Below are 16,772 nucleotides of genomic sequence, written 5' to 3' on the forward strand. Positions count from 1 at the left end.
TCATGGTAACAAGCTGTTAATGCCTCGCTGTCTGTTGATTGGCTAAAATTACCCAAATTTCCCAACTTTATTTCCAAATAACATCAGATTCTTTAATTTACGAGATAAAGTAATTGGTTGATCGTAACCAAAATTCAGAGTTGCATTGATACACCAAAACTGAAAGCAATCTGAGCAAAATTAAAAGGGGCTCATTTTGCGAATGAGAAAGACTAGATTCTCTATGTTCGGAGCTCAAATTCCTCCCGCATCAACTCTGCCTTTCTTCCTTTCCGGGTCGATGTAATCAAATTATCTTTCCTCTGAAATTGCAGGCCTTGTGCCTAAATTCGAAATCTATATAACAAGAGTATTGTTTTTTTTTTTGGGCGATCCTTCGGTATAAGTACCGTAAGTGGCTTTGTTTACATTTCTGAAGATAACAGAAACCCTTTTCTCCCACCCCTCGAAATTCCTACTACAATGCAAGAAATAATTGTTTTTACATAATCATAAGCACTTAAATCGTAGAATAAAGGCCAGCCATAAACTGATACTGCCAATCTACTAAATTCTTTTCCTGTAAATGATCATCATGAAATACCTACGTTGACTCCAGTGCTCGACTGGTACTAATTTTATCGACCCCAAAAGGATGAATTGAACTTGGAATGTTACGATGGATGGCATGTCGCTAAGAATTTTGCCTGGCGTGCTAATGATCCTGCCAGCTTGCCGCCCTGACCTGTCCCTAAATTAACACTACACCAACCATCACTGGGCCTAAGCCACAGTACCGCCTCACTCCAAACTTCTGTTACTCATCTTTCAGCCTCAAATACTATCAACTACAAACTTTATGGCATTCTTTTACATTGGGAAAACAGGGGCCATTGGCTTGCTGAATGCTTTCATGAACACATTCAAAGCATTATACTATATATGTTAGGTCAACTTGTTGCCACCCTCTTCATCAAACTTTGAATCACTCTAACATTTTTCTAACTATATTTCTGCAATAAATGACTCAGTTCAGTTTCAGCGTGACAAATTTGAAATTTTTCACTTCATTTTAAAATGTACAAATCAGTGATAGCCACCAAGATTCGATTTCCCCCTTGTGGAAAAATTTTCAGGAACGTAGAGTTCCGTAAAAGAGAACAAAGTTTGAAGAATTACGGAAGAGATAGTGGAGATCTCTTAGGAATGGACCAAATATCAGGCTTGACGCTTTGTGCCATCTGGTGGCAACACTAAAAGAAGTAGCCTCAACGTCACCACGGATAGAAGGGAGCTAACTGTTGTATAGCAAAATATTAAAACAGAATTGCGTCCTAACCAAGTTTCTGCTTCAACGTGAAACCAGTGGATTAAACAAATCTCGACATTCACTTACATATATCATGGCCAGTGCAAGTGGTGAGATCTCCAGTGACAAGTTGATAGATCTCAGGGTTGTGGATCTCCGCAGTGAACTGGAGAAACGAGGTCTGGACAAGACTGGAGTAAAGGCCGTGTTGTTGGAACGTTTAGAAAAGGTAAGAGCGATCTTAATGAGCGACGGTGTTTATTATGTATAATATATATATATATAAAAACATAGTATTATAATTATAATAATGTTGGAGGTTTCTTGAACCTTCAAAACTCGTGCAAAAATGTCTAACAGATCAAAATAAACCTATGAGTGTTGAAAAAAATTGATGGTTTCATTGTGGCGAAAGTCATTTGTAGCCATTTTAAACACAAACCGTTATAATGACTTTTGTTTGTATTTTATAAAAGCATAATTGATTATTTGTTACTAAGTATGAAAGTCCTTCGTTGTATATCTATCTACCCCTGGTCACCAGCAGCATTTCCCTTATTTACGGGAATCTAATGGAATATAATATCAGTTGTGAACGGACGGCGAAAAACTGATGCGTAATGGCGGAGTTTCGAAACAAGCTCAAAGCTCACCCACAAAAGTTGGATTTTCACTGTTTTCGCCGCGATTTATGAATTACTTTTTGCACCACGAACTCGAAATAAGGTAAATTTTAATGGGGGAAAGCTTGTTAGAAGAACAATAAAAAATAAATAATAAAAAATCACCTCTCTCTCTCGTATCTTCACTAGCATCCCCATATAAAATCTTTTTCCTTTCATTATTATAGTTCATATTTTGAAACATGTAATTCGAAGAATAATTAAAATCTGGTATTAGCCATTTTATTATATCCTGCATTCTGAAACATTTCGAATTTCGTCCTTTCGGAGTTGATTAAGATAAGTATCAGTTGAGCAGACGATCATCGTAATCGGCTGTCTCCCTCCAAATGCTTAGGCCTTCTGCCCATAGTTGAAAGAATTATGAAAGAAAACTTTAATCAGTTTCCAGATCCTTAGATAACCGTATTTTCCCTTTGTACTTGAACCTAGAAGACTGAAGTATGAAAATATTTCACACGGGTCGTAATTGAACAGAAAAAAAGAATCAGTTTTTAAACATAAGATTTGTCGGTTAATATAGGGCGTAACAAATATCAGAAAATCAAAAAAAAATGTGTGTAATAGGTGTAAAACAACTTCCTATGAACGAATATGAAAAAAAAAATTCGCGCACGCGAAAGGGGGGTGGGGGAGAGGCCTCGGAAAATTCACATCGGGAAGTTCCGAAAGCGTCTGAGGAGCTGACCCGGGCACCAAAACAAAAAAAAAACAGTGTAATATGTGTAAAACAACTTGCTCTAAACGAATATGACAAAAAAAAATGCGCTCTCGAAAGAGGGGTGGGGGAGAGGCCTCGGAATATTTATATCGGGATTTCCGAAAGCGTCTGAACCGGGCACAAAAACAAAAACAAAAACAGCGTAATAGGTGTAAAACAACTTGCTCTAAACGACTATCATGAAAAAAATGCGCGCTCGCGAAAGGGGGGTGGGGGAGAGGCTTCGGAAATTTCACATCTTCAGTCCACGGCCTTTAAACTAAGAAAAAATAGTGTAATTGGTGTAAAACTACTTGTTCTAAACGAGTATCAAGAACACACACTCACACATGAATCATAAACTCCGTATTTCGCAAAAAAAAAAAATAAAGAGAAGAAATTCTGGAAAAAGTGAAGAAATGTTGGATCTCATTCCTTGGTTAAAGCTATTTTAAACCTTAAATTCATGCTTTTCTTTGAAATAGTTCAGATATATGCAATTCTTCTCACTTATTAAGATGCATTTATCAGAAAAAAAGAGACAGAAAAAATTATTATTTTGTGTCAATCCTTCCCTAATTATCCTTTATTAATTAGTTTTGGCGTGTATTTTTTTCCCAAATTTATTTTTTCACCTTTACAACACTGTTTAGTAAAGCAATTAATTATCTTTATAATTTGCATATTTGACTTATTAATCAAAATTCTCTAGATGTAATATATACTAAGTAATGCATCCTTCATTTATGTGTTCCGTTTTGTATTATGCATGCGTGACTGTTTGTATGTAAGTGTGTTTAACTGTGCACATGAATGTGAATATTAAAGAACATATTTATTTACTATGATTGTTATTTTCAGAACAAATAAATCTTTTGGCTGTTATGTTATTGATGTTATTATTATTGCTAGTTAAAGGGTGGTGACTTGGCTGAATATTTTGAGTCTTGTAGTATGTAGTTGTGTTAGTCAATATTCTGAGTTCAAATCCAACTTATTTCTTTATCATCATTATCGATGGACCACTCAAAGAGGTATGTATACATTATCATTTTCGTAACATAATTTCTGTAGTATTTCAAGATGTTTCTGACACGTATTTTGATTCACATGGCGGAGATCCAACATTTCTTCACTTTTTCCAGAATTTCTTCTCTTTATTTATTTTTTTTTGCGAAATACGGAGTTTATGATTCATGTGTGAGTGTGTGTTCTTGATACTCGTTTAGAACAAGTAGTTTTACACCAATTACACTATTTTTTCTTAGTTTAAAGGCCGTGGACTGAAGATGTGAAATTTCCGAAGCCTCTCCCCCACCCCCCTTTCGCGAGCGCGCATTTTTTTCATGATAGTCGTTTAGAGCAAGTTGTTTTACACTATTTCGCTGTTTTTGTTTTTGTTTTTGTGCCCGGTTCAGACGCTTTCGGAAATTCCCGATATAAATATTCCGAGGCCTCTCCCCCACCCCTCTTTCGCGAGAGCGCATTTTTTTTTGTCATATTCGTTTAGAGCAAATTGTTTTACACATATTACACTATTTTTTTTTTGTTTTGGTGCCCGGGTCAGCTCCTCAGACGCTTTCGGAACTTCCCGATGTGAATTTTCCGAGGCCTCTCCCCCACCCCCCTTTCGCGTGCGCGAATTTTTTTTTTCATATTCGTTCATAGGAAGTTGTTTTACACCTATTACACACATTTTTTTTTGATTTTCTGATATTTGTTACGCCCTATATTAACCGATTTGTCCTTCCGTCTCTTACAAGACATTTTAATATTTACGCATAAACATTTCTTTTGACTGCATTTCAATATCTATTAGCAATTTCTTTCAATGAAAAAAAAAAGGGTTTTTTTTGTTATACTAAAACAAAACAAATAATAATCCTTTCTGCTAAAACATGAACTTCGAAATTTTAGGTGAGGTGTTCGTCGATTACATTGCTTCCAGTATTTGAACGTATTTCATTTTACCGAACCTGAAACCATGAAAAATAAAGTTGACCCCGGCTTGAAAATAAACAAGAATAACCTTTTCTATGAACTGGGGAAAACTTTTGGCATTCCTTCGATATAACTCGACAAAATCAAAACATTTCACTTCAGGTATTTCCGTGGGTTGTAGAGTATATATATAACGAAATTATCATTTTAAACTTGAAGGTAAAAGCCTTGCATATTTGGTCTCACCTGTTTCATGTGTGTATGTAAAATCCGCAAATTTCCAAGCAGAAAACAAAATCGGACTGTCATTTGCTTCCTCGGAAATACCCGAATTGAAATGTTTTGATTTTGTCGAGTTATATCGAAAGAATGCCAAACTTTTATATAAAATATATCAGCTGTTACTTTTAAGAAGCTTCGCTGTTGAAAATTTAAAAGCTTTCATTTATTTATTTATTGCTTTCATTAAAATTTTTTTATTTCTACTTAAATTTTTAGGGCCCACAAAAATTTAATCAATTTTTAGACTCAACTATACGGTGTGTGGCGAAGAATTTAGCCAGAGAATGATATATAGGGAACTAGTTTTATTACCAGGAATGGAACGAAAGTACATTTAGAGGCCCTGGCCTGGGTAACAAATGCACAACTCAATAACGATCCTTTTTACATATATTTAATTGTCTTTGAGCGTTCATATTTTATTTTTGCCACGGTTATCCACTAGGTAAGTTTTGTACGAGGGAACTGTACACCTACCTTCGCGTCGTCTGCTGTCAAGCTGTACTCAATCCCAAACTCACGCCCTGCCCATGCATCCAAAGATAGCAGTTGCTAATGCTAATCCTCGCCTCACGTCTGTTAGTCGCGAGCTCCAAGGCAAATGAGGACGACCCTGGTCTTCTTTCCCTCACTTCCTCTCTCGCCCATCTTGTTCAATTCAAGCCCCTTGACCGTTGACATCACAGCCCTTTCCTTCCGGCTCATCTCATCTCCACACACCCCCACCACTAATCTCCAAGATCACCTCACTTCATGTCAAAACCTGCTATCCACCCAGGTGGATTCCTCACACTGTGATATCCATAAGGAGGAAGCCTCGTTCTCTTCCTCTCCTCCACCTTCATCGTCTAACAAAACGACACTCCTGTGAACATCCAAAATGTGACGCGGCATTCCATCCACAGAAACATTATTTTTGGAGTTAACAGCCATTACTGTTCCACTGAGATGTACAGTGTGCCTTCGGGAGCTTGACTCAGACTTCATCTCCGACCTCCACAAAGATAGGATCTCTTCCACTTGGCATTCTGATGGTTTATTTGGATGCTGCCATTCATATCTAACTATCGCTCTGTGTGGCATGGACTCTTTCTTATTTCTTTACTGCCCACATGGGGCTAAACATAGAGGGGACAAACAAGGACAGACAAAGAGATTAAGTCGATTACATCGACCCCAGTACACAGCTGGTACTTAATTTATCAACCCCGAAGGGATGAAAGGCAAAGTCAACCTCGGCGCAATTTGAACTCCGAATGTAATGGCAGACGAAATACCTGTTTCTTTATTACCCACAAGGGTCTAAACACAGAGGAGACAAACAAGGACAGACAAACAGATTAAGTAGGTTATATCAACCCCAGTGCGTAACTGGTACTTAATTTATCGACCTCGGCGGAATTTGAACTCAGAATGTAACGGCAGATGAAATACGGCTACGCATTTCGCCTGGTGTGCTAACATTTCTGCCAGCTCGCCATGGCATGGACTCTTTGGCCTGTCCTGATCAAGGCGACATATTGTACCAGAATACTGCTTCCAGCAGTGAGATGCGCACCCCCCCTTCTCTCATGGCTTTGATCGTTTGATAATGTTACATCCACTGCTAATCGTCTCCAGTTGTACTCTACTGAGATATTTCCCTGCTTGTGCACATCCAGAGCAGGGCCAACAGATTGACACCTATTGCAATTCCCGACCACCTTTTGGATGCTCTGCCTAGTAACATCAGCATCAATCCTCCTGGCAAGATACAGGGTTCTATCCATGCCCATATGATGCATGGCATGCAGTCTCCTTAGCTTCAAGTCCTTTAACTGGCACACTGCAGTTATCCCCTGCTTTAAATTTTCCAGCTTTACCAACCAGACCTTTCTCATTCTGGTTAGAACGTCTGCCTTGTTCCTTTCTGCAGGCACAAAACTGCACTCAGCTTCAAGAGCTTTCATGGGCATAATCTTAAACTTCACTGTTATGGTTTAGAAGACTATTAAATTGGTGGGAGGTAAGAACAGCCCAGAAGAATATCTACTTGCTCTGCAAATTCTTTGCTGAACTCTTTGCCAACCCACACTTCACTGTCTGCGTCTCCATACATGGTTTGCATTACTCTCACTAACCATTTACCTAAATACCAGTTTAATAATGAACAGTTCTTTTACTGAGTCTTTTGTTATTTTCAGAATTAGTTGCAACAAACACAGTGTATTTCAACAGAAATATGATTTTAAAAAAACAAAAAGGTTTAACTAGGATTGAAAGGAAATGGCTCCCACTCTTAAAACTGGTCTTACGAGAGAGGAGTCACCACACACTTATTGCTATCATTCCTATTACTAAAACTAATATGATTAATTTGTTATATAGCAAACCAATACAATTTGTGCTAGCATTTAAAACCAGATGGTAATAGATTGATGATGATGATGTGTGTGTGTGTGTTACTTCAGATATCTAATGGTTTCTGTACCAACAATTGATAGAGATGTTGTGCTAATGGAGGTTGAAGGAACTCATCAGTGCTTTTGTTATCTCTTTGCCACAGGCTCTGAAAAGTGATGAAAATCATAAAGATACCGAAGGAAGTGAAGAGAAATCAGGTGCAGTTCCATGTCATTTATTTTGGTTATGGTTATTTTGTTTCTTTTGGTTTTATATCAATGTGTGTGTGTGTGTGTGTGTGTGCAGGCATGGCTGTATACATAAGATGCTTGCTTTGCAACCATGTGATTTCAGATTCATCCTTGTTGCAGGACACCTTTGGTAAGTGTCCTCTACTAGAAGTCCAAGCTGTCCAAAAGTCCCAGACTTAGAGAAAATAATCACTGGGGTAGAGTTGTTCAGCTAAAACCTTCATGGCAGTACCTGAGCATAGCCTTAGTCCAGTGACTGGAACAAGTAAAAGATGAAAGAATATATATATATACTTTATTTAAAGCAGCAGAAAATTCAACAAAACCTGTTACTCTGAGTTTCCCGGGTTTTGTTGAATTTTCTGCTGCTTTAAATAAAGCATATTACTCTACCACTGGTATTTGAGTACTCTTTTTTCCACCTTGTTTCACATTTATGTGTTTACTCCGGTATATATATATATATATATATATATATATATATATATATATATATATATAGAACAAAAACAATATAGTGAACAATTATAATTCAATTAAATTTAAATATTTTATACAAACTAATGACACATCTCATAAATATATATATGTATATGTATTTAGTTCCAGCCACCCAACCATTCACTCATCCCTCCAGCTCTCCATGAATGCACACTTTCTTGCTAGTACTGAATTTGCTGGAGTTTTAATCTTTGAAGAAAATGGCATGATTCCATTATGTATAGGTTAATTTATAATTAGATATCAAATTTGATATTCATTTCATTTCTCTTAAATAAATGTTCTTGTTATTTTTCAGACAATTTAGCTGCGTTAGTAAACGTTGAGGTGAGCTTTTTCTTTTTTTCCTAAATTTATTTCTAACAGTTTTTTTGGACTTGTAATTATCTCAACTTAGTCTTGCTTAATAATTTCACTAAATTACATAAAATACCATTGAAGAATTTTGCCCCATTCTCATTCCATGCTGTTTCACAGCCAATGTTAGTTTGGCAAATCACTCCTATACAATTAGTACAAGACTTAAAAATGTAAATACTAGGGACAATTTATTCAGTTAAACCATGGCTGCAGCCCAATGACTGAAACAGGTAAAAATTAAAAGGTAGTTAATTGTATTAACCTGATTTTTAATAGAATTCACAGATGTTTTATATCAGCATTTTTCTGAGAATACTTTCATTTCCTTTCTACATCAATTCTTTCTCTCTCACACACACACATCTCATTTTAATTATATATAAAAAAATTATATATAATTACACAACAAATTATATAATGTGTCACTTTCTCTAGACATTTTAGCAGTCATGTCTATGTGGACTTTTCTATTGGTTAACTTGGTATTTTGACAATTTTAGGCTTTCTGTGAAGAGAAATATCTGGAAGAAAATCAGTCTACTGAAGATATTAGTAAGTATCAGAATTATATAACTAAAGATACAGATTTTGTATATGCATTTATGTGTGTTAAGATTGTATGTGTATATATTATGTGGTGTGTGTTTCAAATTTTATTGTTGTCTGATCAGCCCTCTCTCTCCCTCTACTTATTGCTTTCCCTTCTCTTTTCTGAGTTACATTTTAAGACTGCCATACCTCATCTTTAACATTTTCTTGTATCTACTATCATTGTCATACCGTCTTGGGTTGGTGTTGATGGCCTCCCCACACCTTTGTCTCCCATTCTCTATAGTCATCTCTGCATACTTCTGACATTCATCTCTGTCACTGTACATCTCTCTCTCTCTCTCTCCCTCTACTGAGCCTCCCCACTCATAATCTCTCTATTTTCTAGTCTATCTACGGGTTTATTATACTGCTGCTTTCTACCTTTCTTGCACTGCCACTTGTCACCTCTTCCTTCTTGAGCCATTCCTATTCCTTCCACCTGCCTTTCTCCTCTCATACTGATATTTATGATCAACCACACCTCCAGCATTGTTCCTTTACTACATCCACCTCCACTCCACTCCCTTCTCTAACCATCTGTTATCACTCTCATTTCTCAGTGTGATGAACATACCCACCCATCTGTCCTGACCTGCTGTCCATATTCTCTCCTATACTCTCCTTGTTTTATCTTGAGAGTACTCTCTGACACTTTGTCACTACCATCACTGTCTTCTTTCCACTTACTCCCACCCACCCTTACATAATGTGGGGTAGCCATGTATTTTCTCTATAAGAAGACACCTGTGCCTGTCTCTCTATCATACTCTGGCCTCTCAACACCTGGCATAACTTCCAACTCTACTGCAGTCACATTCAATGCTGGGTTCTTTTCCCCCATCTTGCAAGTTACTTGGTGACCTCCCTAGTGTTGGTGTCATGGAAAAAGCACCTAGAACAATGAGTACAGTGGTTGACATTTAGAAGGGCATCCAAACCATGTCAGAGCTGACATAGGAGCTTGACACAATTCTCTGGCTCTGTTGGATCCTGTCAAACAGTTTAACCTATGCCAGCATCAAAGATGGATGTTAAATGATGATGATTCTTGCAAGAACATTGGTGATAACACTGTGAGATGTATCAGTCATGATAACTTTTTGTTGTGGCAAGAGTCATTGACGCCCCAAGGGAATTGGAAGAATAGACTTGCCGAACTCTTATAAAATGTAGAGGATAGTAGTAGAGTGGTGTGTTTTTGGTAGTCTCGCAAAATATGTTGTGTGAACACATTGATTAAACTTCCACTGCATAATTTATCTATACCAACCTGTGGCACGAGATATTCAAAGCTTGCATAGGACGTTTTTTTCTTTTTTGGTATGAAACTGAAGAAAAAATTATTTAACATGGAATACTTGTTGGCTTGCGTGGTGCAGTTGCAACAGCAACAACAGCAGTTAAAATATCAACAACTACAGCAACAACAACAATACCAATAGTTACTGGAAGTAATGTTGAAGAATTCTGAAATTGCTTCAGGTTCATTCTCATCAGACAGTGCAGCAAATTCAATTGGAGAATTTATTTATAACCCAGGAGAAGGTCAAGTCACTCCTGGACACTACTGGTAACATGTAACCCAGTACAATCTGTTGCATGCACCGGGACATTGAGAAATTGGTGACAGCTGGTAGATGTTGTGCACTCAGCAGCCAAAGTACCTCAAGTAAAATACTATCATGTCCTATGAAAAGGCAGTAAGTTGGCAGAAGCGGTTTGGTAAAAGTTGGTGTATTAGTTCTGCATTGAGCTTGCACTAAACACGTAAGCTGCCGTAATGGTAGTTTTTCGAATAACTGTGTGTTGGTTCTGTTGCTAGAAATTGGTAAGGGTTTGATTCTCCTGCTCACAATATATTGGACACAGCGGTGCTGTGTTAACCAGCTAGAGGAGATGTCTTCTTGGAGTTAAAAAGTTGCACTGTAGTCCGTTTGAGTGAAAAACAAGAAAGCTTAGTACAACGCAAAATAAGAGTGCTGTGTGCAAAAATAAATGAAAATATTACCTAAGTCTCAGGTGAGAATTATGTTAAAACATCTGGCAACAAGTCATCAGATTATAAAAGTGATGACTTAAAAAAGAAATAAAAATTCCTAATTTCAAATTCCGGACCGATACTGTGTGGAAAGGCTGATATTGTGGAAAAGATACTAGAAAAATGAATAAAACTTCCAACGGAAGTCAATCTCAAAGAGGGAGATGTTGTGGTGAGAGTCATTGATACTCCTGGGGGATTGGAAGAATGGATTGGTCAAACTCTTAGAAAGAGTAGAAGTCAGTAATAGTGGGGCAGAGAGCGTTTTTGGTAGTTTCGCGAAGTATGTCTGTGAACACATTGATTAAAACTCCACTGCATAATTTATCTATACCAACCTGTGGCACGATATAAAGCTTTTATACTGTAAATAAATTAGTTGTGTTATTCTCCTTAGATTGTTTTATCTCTGTCTGCTGAGCTGACAAATTACACTCTTCACGGTAATATATTGTATGGGCAAGGAGTGCATTAGGACCCTTTCTGCCAATGTAATAACTAGTTAATATGTAATACAATGTCCTCATATTCAGGTGTGTGTAACTGAATTTTAGACTGAAATTTTAAATAATACGGTTACACACACCAGTGTATATTAGTATTATGTAGTGTAGATTGATTAATTCAATGTTATGTCATACACAGTTGTGTGAAACTGTTTTAGTCTGTGTTCAGATGTGTGTAATATAGGTTTGTGTAACTGAATGATGTATAATGCTGAAGTTACTGAACTGATGTTGAATTATTTTTTTTATTTCCAGAAAGCGAACATACTACAGACAACATGGATGAAGTTGGTGAATTTTGTCATATTTTTGCATATCAATGTCTGTCTTCTATGTATTTTCCAAATGTCACTGTTTTGTATATTATTTTTTTGGAGGTATTTGCTCTGGCTTAGTAACAAAAATCTATTGTGTGTGCACAGGCATGGCTGTGTGGTTAAGAAGCTTACTTTGCAACCATGTGGATTCAGGTTCAGCCTTATTGCATGGCACCTTTGGCCAGTGTCCTACTAGAACACCAAGTTGTCCAATGCCTTGTTAATCTGTTTGGTTGACAGAGACTCTGTGCTTCCTGTCAGATTGTAGTATACAGAGGTGTGTGTGTATGATGTGCTTGTTTAGATTTCATCTACCAAGCCCACACCTCTGTTTTTATAAAACGATTTACTTGTCATCCAACAACCCCCATTCCTCTGCCTATAATGCCATTTAATTTATCTTCCCTACTTTGGCATCAACCACACATTGCCTAAACAGCTCCTATCAAGCTTCCATTGTTTCCATGAATAAAACAGTGGGAAACATTCTCCACTGGGTACATGATAATCTTTACTCATTCAGCAAAGACAGAATCATTGCACTTATTAGGGAATAATCTTGAACTGAACCCTTTTTAGTGCTTAACCTGCAAAGTTGCAAAAACTGCTAGGATTCAGAAACACTTAGATCTCACCTGATGATCATACTCTACTGTGATGTGTTCACTTAGTTTACTTTAGTGTTAGAATTTCAATGTCAGTTTGATAATGCTATCCATGAAAAGGAAGTACACAGACGTACTGTGGTCATTAATAACAGTTGAATTTCATAACTGAAAAGAGCTTTACCTGTAGCACAGCAATGATCACTGTGAATCTCAAAGAAGAAAGTACTATTATTCTATAATAATACTATAAAATTCCTTATAGTGAAAATGGAATACAGTAATAATTTAAGCATTGAATAAGAATAAGGTACTAATGGATATTACAGTGAGCAAAGGATAAATATAGGATGATTCAGTGTTGATGGTTAACAGAAACCTGTTTTGTTTTAATTTTTAGAAAGAATCAGAGACATCTAATGTGGCATTAACAGATGTCTTCTTAAACACTACGAATACAGATGGGTACTCTTTGATCCCTGACAAAACTTCTGTGGAAGACCTTACTGAGGATCGACTGCTTTCAAGCGATACCAAACCATCAGATATGTTGACAGATAACACCTTTGATAAAGACCAGTTTAAAGAGGAACTACCTATATCTTTAGATACGGACAAAGACACTTGTACTGATCTGCAGGTAATGAACATTTACTACAGCTATTGTTCTATTAACTAAATTACACTACTTCATAATTAGTTTTGGATTTGGCATTTTTAACTTAATAATATGTATGAAAATAATTTTTGATTAGGTTTGGTAGTTACTTACATTTAACAGTTAACCAGTTACAAATTTCATTAACTCTTCAAACAGAAAACTATTTGAGATCCAAATATCTTCATACATTTACACAATTACATTCGATATAAAGATAAGCAATGTAATACAACTGTATGTATTTTGTTTCATCATTTGTTGCTGTTAGTCATGTCAGGTATTTTCTTCGCTTTTTTAGGAAGAGCCTGGTGGACCATTAATGGATACCACAGGTATGTCATTCATATGCATTAAATTTCCTAAAATTATCATTTTGTATACTTTGGTTGACCTTAAACTGTTGAGCCATTCTCCACCTTTCAGCGAAAGTAACAAAACTCAACCAACTATAATATTCACACAAACTGAGTTTTGCCAATAATATATACATTGTTAATGAAGGTTTCTTATAGAAGTCATATAAATTTCTAGTTTAGAATGAACTATATTGGTTCAATATATGATAGTCAACTACTACTGTAAAAACCCATGTAAATTGCGCACTTGTGATTTTCAGGATAAAATTTGTTAAAAAAAGCTTCTACTCATGTAAAATTCGCACCCAAAAGTTTTTAGAATTGCCGATATAGCTAGGGGAAAAAAGTTTTCAATTTAGTTGTATTTAGCATAATTTCACTTACTTATGATTAGATTTTATTAAATTTTCATTAAATAAAAATAATTTCTGTTTGAAACATTGAAAGCTATTATATTACAAATTGTTTATGTTGTTTATGATAAACTTTATTTTACATTTCTTACCCACAAGAGATTATGTCCAATCTTCAGCATACTGCTGCAGGTCTTTTCAAATCACAATCATAAGAAAAGTTGTTGATAAGAATTACCAATAAAAACAAAGCTGATAAATATCTCTGTAACATCAAAAAGTGTAAATGAATGGCACTGATAATAAAATTTCAAGGCATTGTAAAAGCAAAAATTTTGTTTAACCTTTCCTTTTTGATAAGGATAGTCAATTCTCCTCTGCTATAGTATATGTGGGTGTGTGTGTATGTGTAGTTTTAATTCATCAGTAGTTTTCTTTTTCATATCCTGTGTTGCAGTATCACTTGCTTGTTATTTTTGCTTCTTGTATAGTTTAACCCTTTAGCAATTATATTACTCTGTCAAATGCAATGCTTATTTATGCACATTGTTTTGAATTAATACTTCATTACCTCATAGCATTGAGTTTTAGAGTGACATTGTTGTGTAGGTGTGAGATGCTGGATCTGGCCAGTTTGAATATAAAGCAGGGTGAATATTTAGACCAGATCTGGTCAGTTACAATGCTAAAGGGTTAAAATTAGATTTAGATGTATAATTTTGGATATCTACTTCTTTCATCAAATTCAGAGTTTTTCATGGGGATGCATGCCATGTTTTGAATATTGCTTTGTTGCTTTAACATAAGCTAAAGGTGACTTCATTTATAGATGAGGTGGAATAAGATTGTGTGAAATTCGTGCTTTTTATAGTGCAATAATATGAAATTGAAATATCATTTAGGAGCAGAATTAAAACCAGGATTTAGATAGTTGTCTGATCCTTATCTCTGTAACATTTGTATTGCCAATAATTGTTGTCTGATGTAAACAAAATACTCCAGATACGTAAAGAAGAAGAATTGGAATGTTAGCTCATTCATGCCATTCCACTCTGATACCAAAACTCAAAATATGGTTGTGAGCTTGGTTATGTAAGTTGGAGAATTAATCTGTTAATGTTTCAAGATCAAAATGTATACAAAATAGCATAAAATAATTTCTAATAATTTATGACAACACCTGCAGAAGTAGTTGTATGAAAAGCGAATGTTAATTTTAGCGTAATTAGTAAAATAATGGATGAAAAATTGTTGATTCAAGATAATGTTTGACAGGTCTTTTTTCAAGGAATAGAACTATTAGTTGAATTCAGAATTTTGAATCTTGTATTCAGAATATATTATATATTTGTGATTGGAGATATATATATATATAGATATCTATATACACATATACATACACACTTGTCTCCTCTTCTTACATTTCTGAACAGTAATCTATTTAAGACATGGTCATATAATGTTTTGTACAGGTATATATGTGTGGTGTGTATGTCTAAATGTGTATATGTATATATGTGTGTATATGTATATATGTGTATACACATATGTACTTACATATGTGTGTATATGTATACTTATATATTTGTGTGTGTATATATGTCTATATATGCAGGGTGATTCAAAAGTCACCATACATAGGAAAAATTTATTTTTTTATAAGAAACAGTTAAATACAAAACTGTTTCTTATTAAAAATAGTTGCTCTTATAGCGACTTTTGAATCACCCTGTTTGTGTGCGTATATGTGTATGTGTGTGTATTTGTGTGTATAGATATGTATATATGTGTGTGTTTATATTGTATATATAATATGATTGTACATTTTACCTTTTGTACATATGTGTGTTTTAAAACTTTACTCTGGTTTAGTCAGAGGAGGCTGCACCAATGACATTTGTAAGACACTAGGCTGGTGGAGGTAAAAGGAGATAGAAATTATGAATCCAGAGTTGCTGCTAACTACTACTTGATCCCTTAATTAACACAGTTGGAATTGGTTTTGTGTGTATTTGTTTGAAACTGGATGTCCTCCTGAGGCTATATTTCACTGGATGACTGTTCCATCTGTATCTCTTAACAAGCACTATGCAATGGATGCTGCAGTCCGAAGCAGCGCATCAGGATACTGCGTTGTACAGAAATCTTGTTTTCAGTAATTTCAATAATTATATATACTGGTTATGCCAGGTGTTAGTGAACACAATTTTAGCAGAGCATAAATGGAAAACAACCTAACAATTTTACAAGGCATATACCAAATTTTAACTTTCTCATTTCTCTTTCAGACAAATCAACAAGTCATATTCCTATCTGACATAGGAATGTAAAGGCATGCTGTGCTTGTTTCCCTAGCCACCAACTACAGTGACTTGGAGACTGACAGCTTTTTAAATTTGGCTAATCCCTTCATGTTTAAGATCAGGAAAGAGCTAGAGACCACTGGCAAAGATGTACGAGACATTTTCAGTAGTCTTGCCTCATCAGGATGGCTATGTTCATCCAGCAAGTCCAGGACATGAACAACAGTGATTCCTTGTAAGTTGATGAGGTCCATTGCCAAGCATCTGAATGTGGTAGCATCCACTTTAAGACATGTTGTGCATGAGGACGTCATGTACCAGTCCTAGGCGAGAGGAGAGAGCAGTTCATGTCTGGCAAAACCTAGGAGAACCAAGTATTCTGATTGAAGCATTTGCTGGACAATCTCAAGCCAAGAAACCAGTCGTTCCTTAGTTTTTCTTTGATAAATGTTGACCAGGACTAGAAGTTGAACAGTGGAAAATGACAGGTAGCTTAGCATGAAATCTGTCTTGGAACTCATGGTGATGAACATCATCTGTGATAGTCCTTTTGGTGCCATAAGTATTGAGGGCCATGTCGCACACTTCCGTCTCACTTCCCATAGAGCTTGAGGCAAGCTCTTCCTGTGGGACTATACTTCAACCAGTGTTTGG

The 16,772-nt window shown here is 35.9% G+C and overlaps 1 protein-coding gene across 7 annotated transcripts in view; it reads left to right on the forward strand.

Moving 5' to 3' along the window:
• The first annotated feature begins 1,258 nt into the window (after nucleotides 1-1,258).
• The window catches only part of LOC115220778 (scaffold attachment factor B1), a 35,085-nt gene continuing 19,571 nt past the window's right edge, over nucleotides 1,259-16,772 (forward strand). For 3 of the 7 annotated variants that reach the window (XM_036510523.1, XM_036510526.1, XM_036510528.1), the window contains exons 1-8: nucleotides 1,260-1,517; nucleotides 7,440-7,494; nucleotides 8,327-8,355; nucleotides 8,889-8,940; nucleotides 10,890-10,896; nucleotides 11,783-11,810; nucleotides 12,846-13,085; nucleotides 13,405-13,438. In XM_036510523.1, coding sequence (XP_036366416.1) covers nucleotides 1,383-1,517; nucleotides 7,440-7,494; nucleotides 8,327-8,355; nucleotides 8,889-8,940; nucleotides 10,890-10,896; nucleotides 11,783-11,810; nucleotides 12,846-13,085; nucleotides 13,405-13,438 — 580 coding nt within the window. In that variant the 5' untranslated portion in view covers nucleotides 1,260-1,382. Of the gene's footprint in view, nucleotides 1,518-7,439; nucleotides 7,495-8,326; nucleotides 8,356-8,888; nucleotides 8,941-10,889; nucleotides 10,897-11,778; nucleotides 11,811-12,845; nucleotides 13,086-13,404; nucleotides 13,439-16,772 lie in introns of all 7 variants that reach the window. The other 4 variants (XM_036510529.1, XM_036510524.1, XM_036510525.1 and 1 more) reach the window with 3 other exon arrangements.

The sequence above is a fragment of the Octopus sinensis genome, linkage group LG17, assembly GCF_006345805.1.
Source record: "Octopus sinensis linkage group LG17, ASM634580v1, whole genome shotgun sequence".
Taxonomy (NCBI): Eukaryota; Metazoa; Mollusca; class Cephalopoda; order Octopoda; family Octopodidae; genus Octopus; species Octopus sinensis.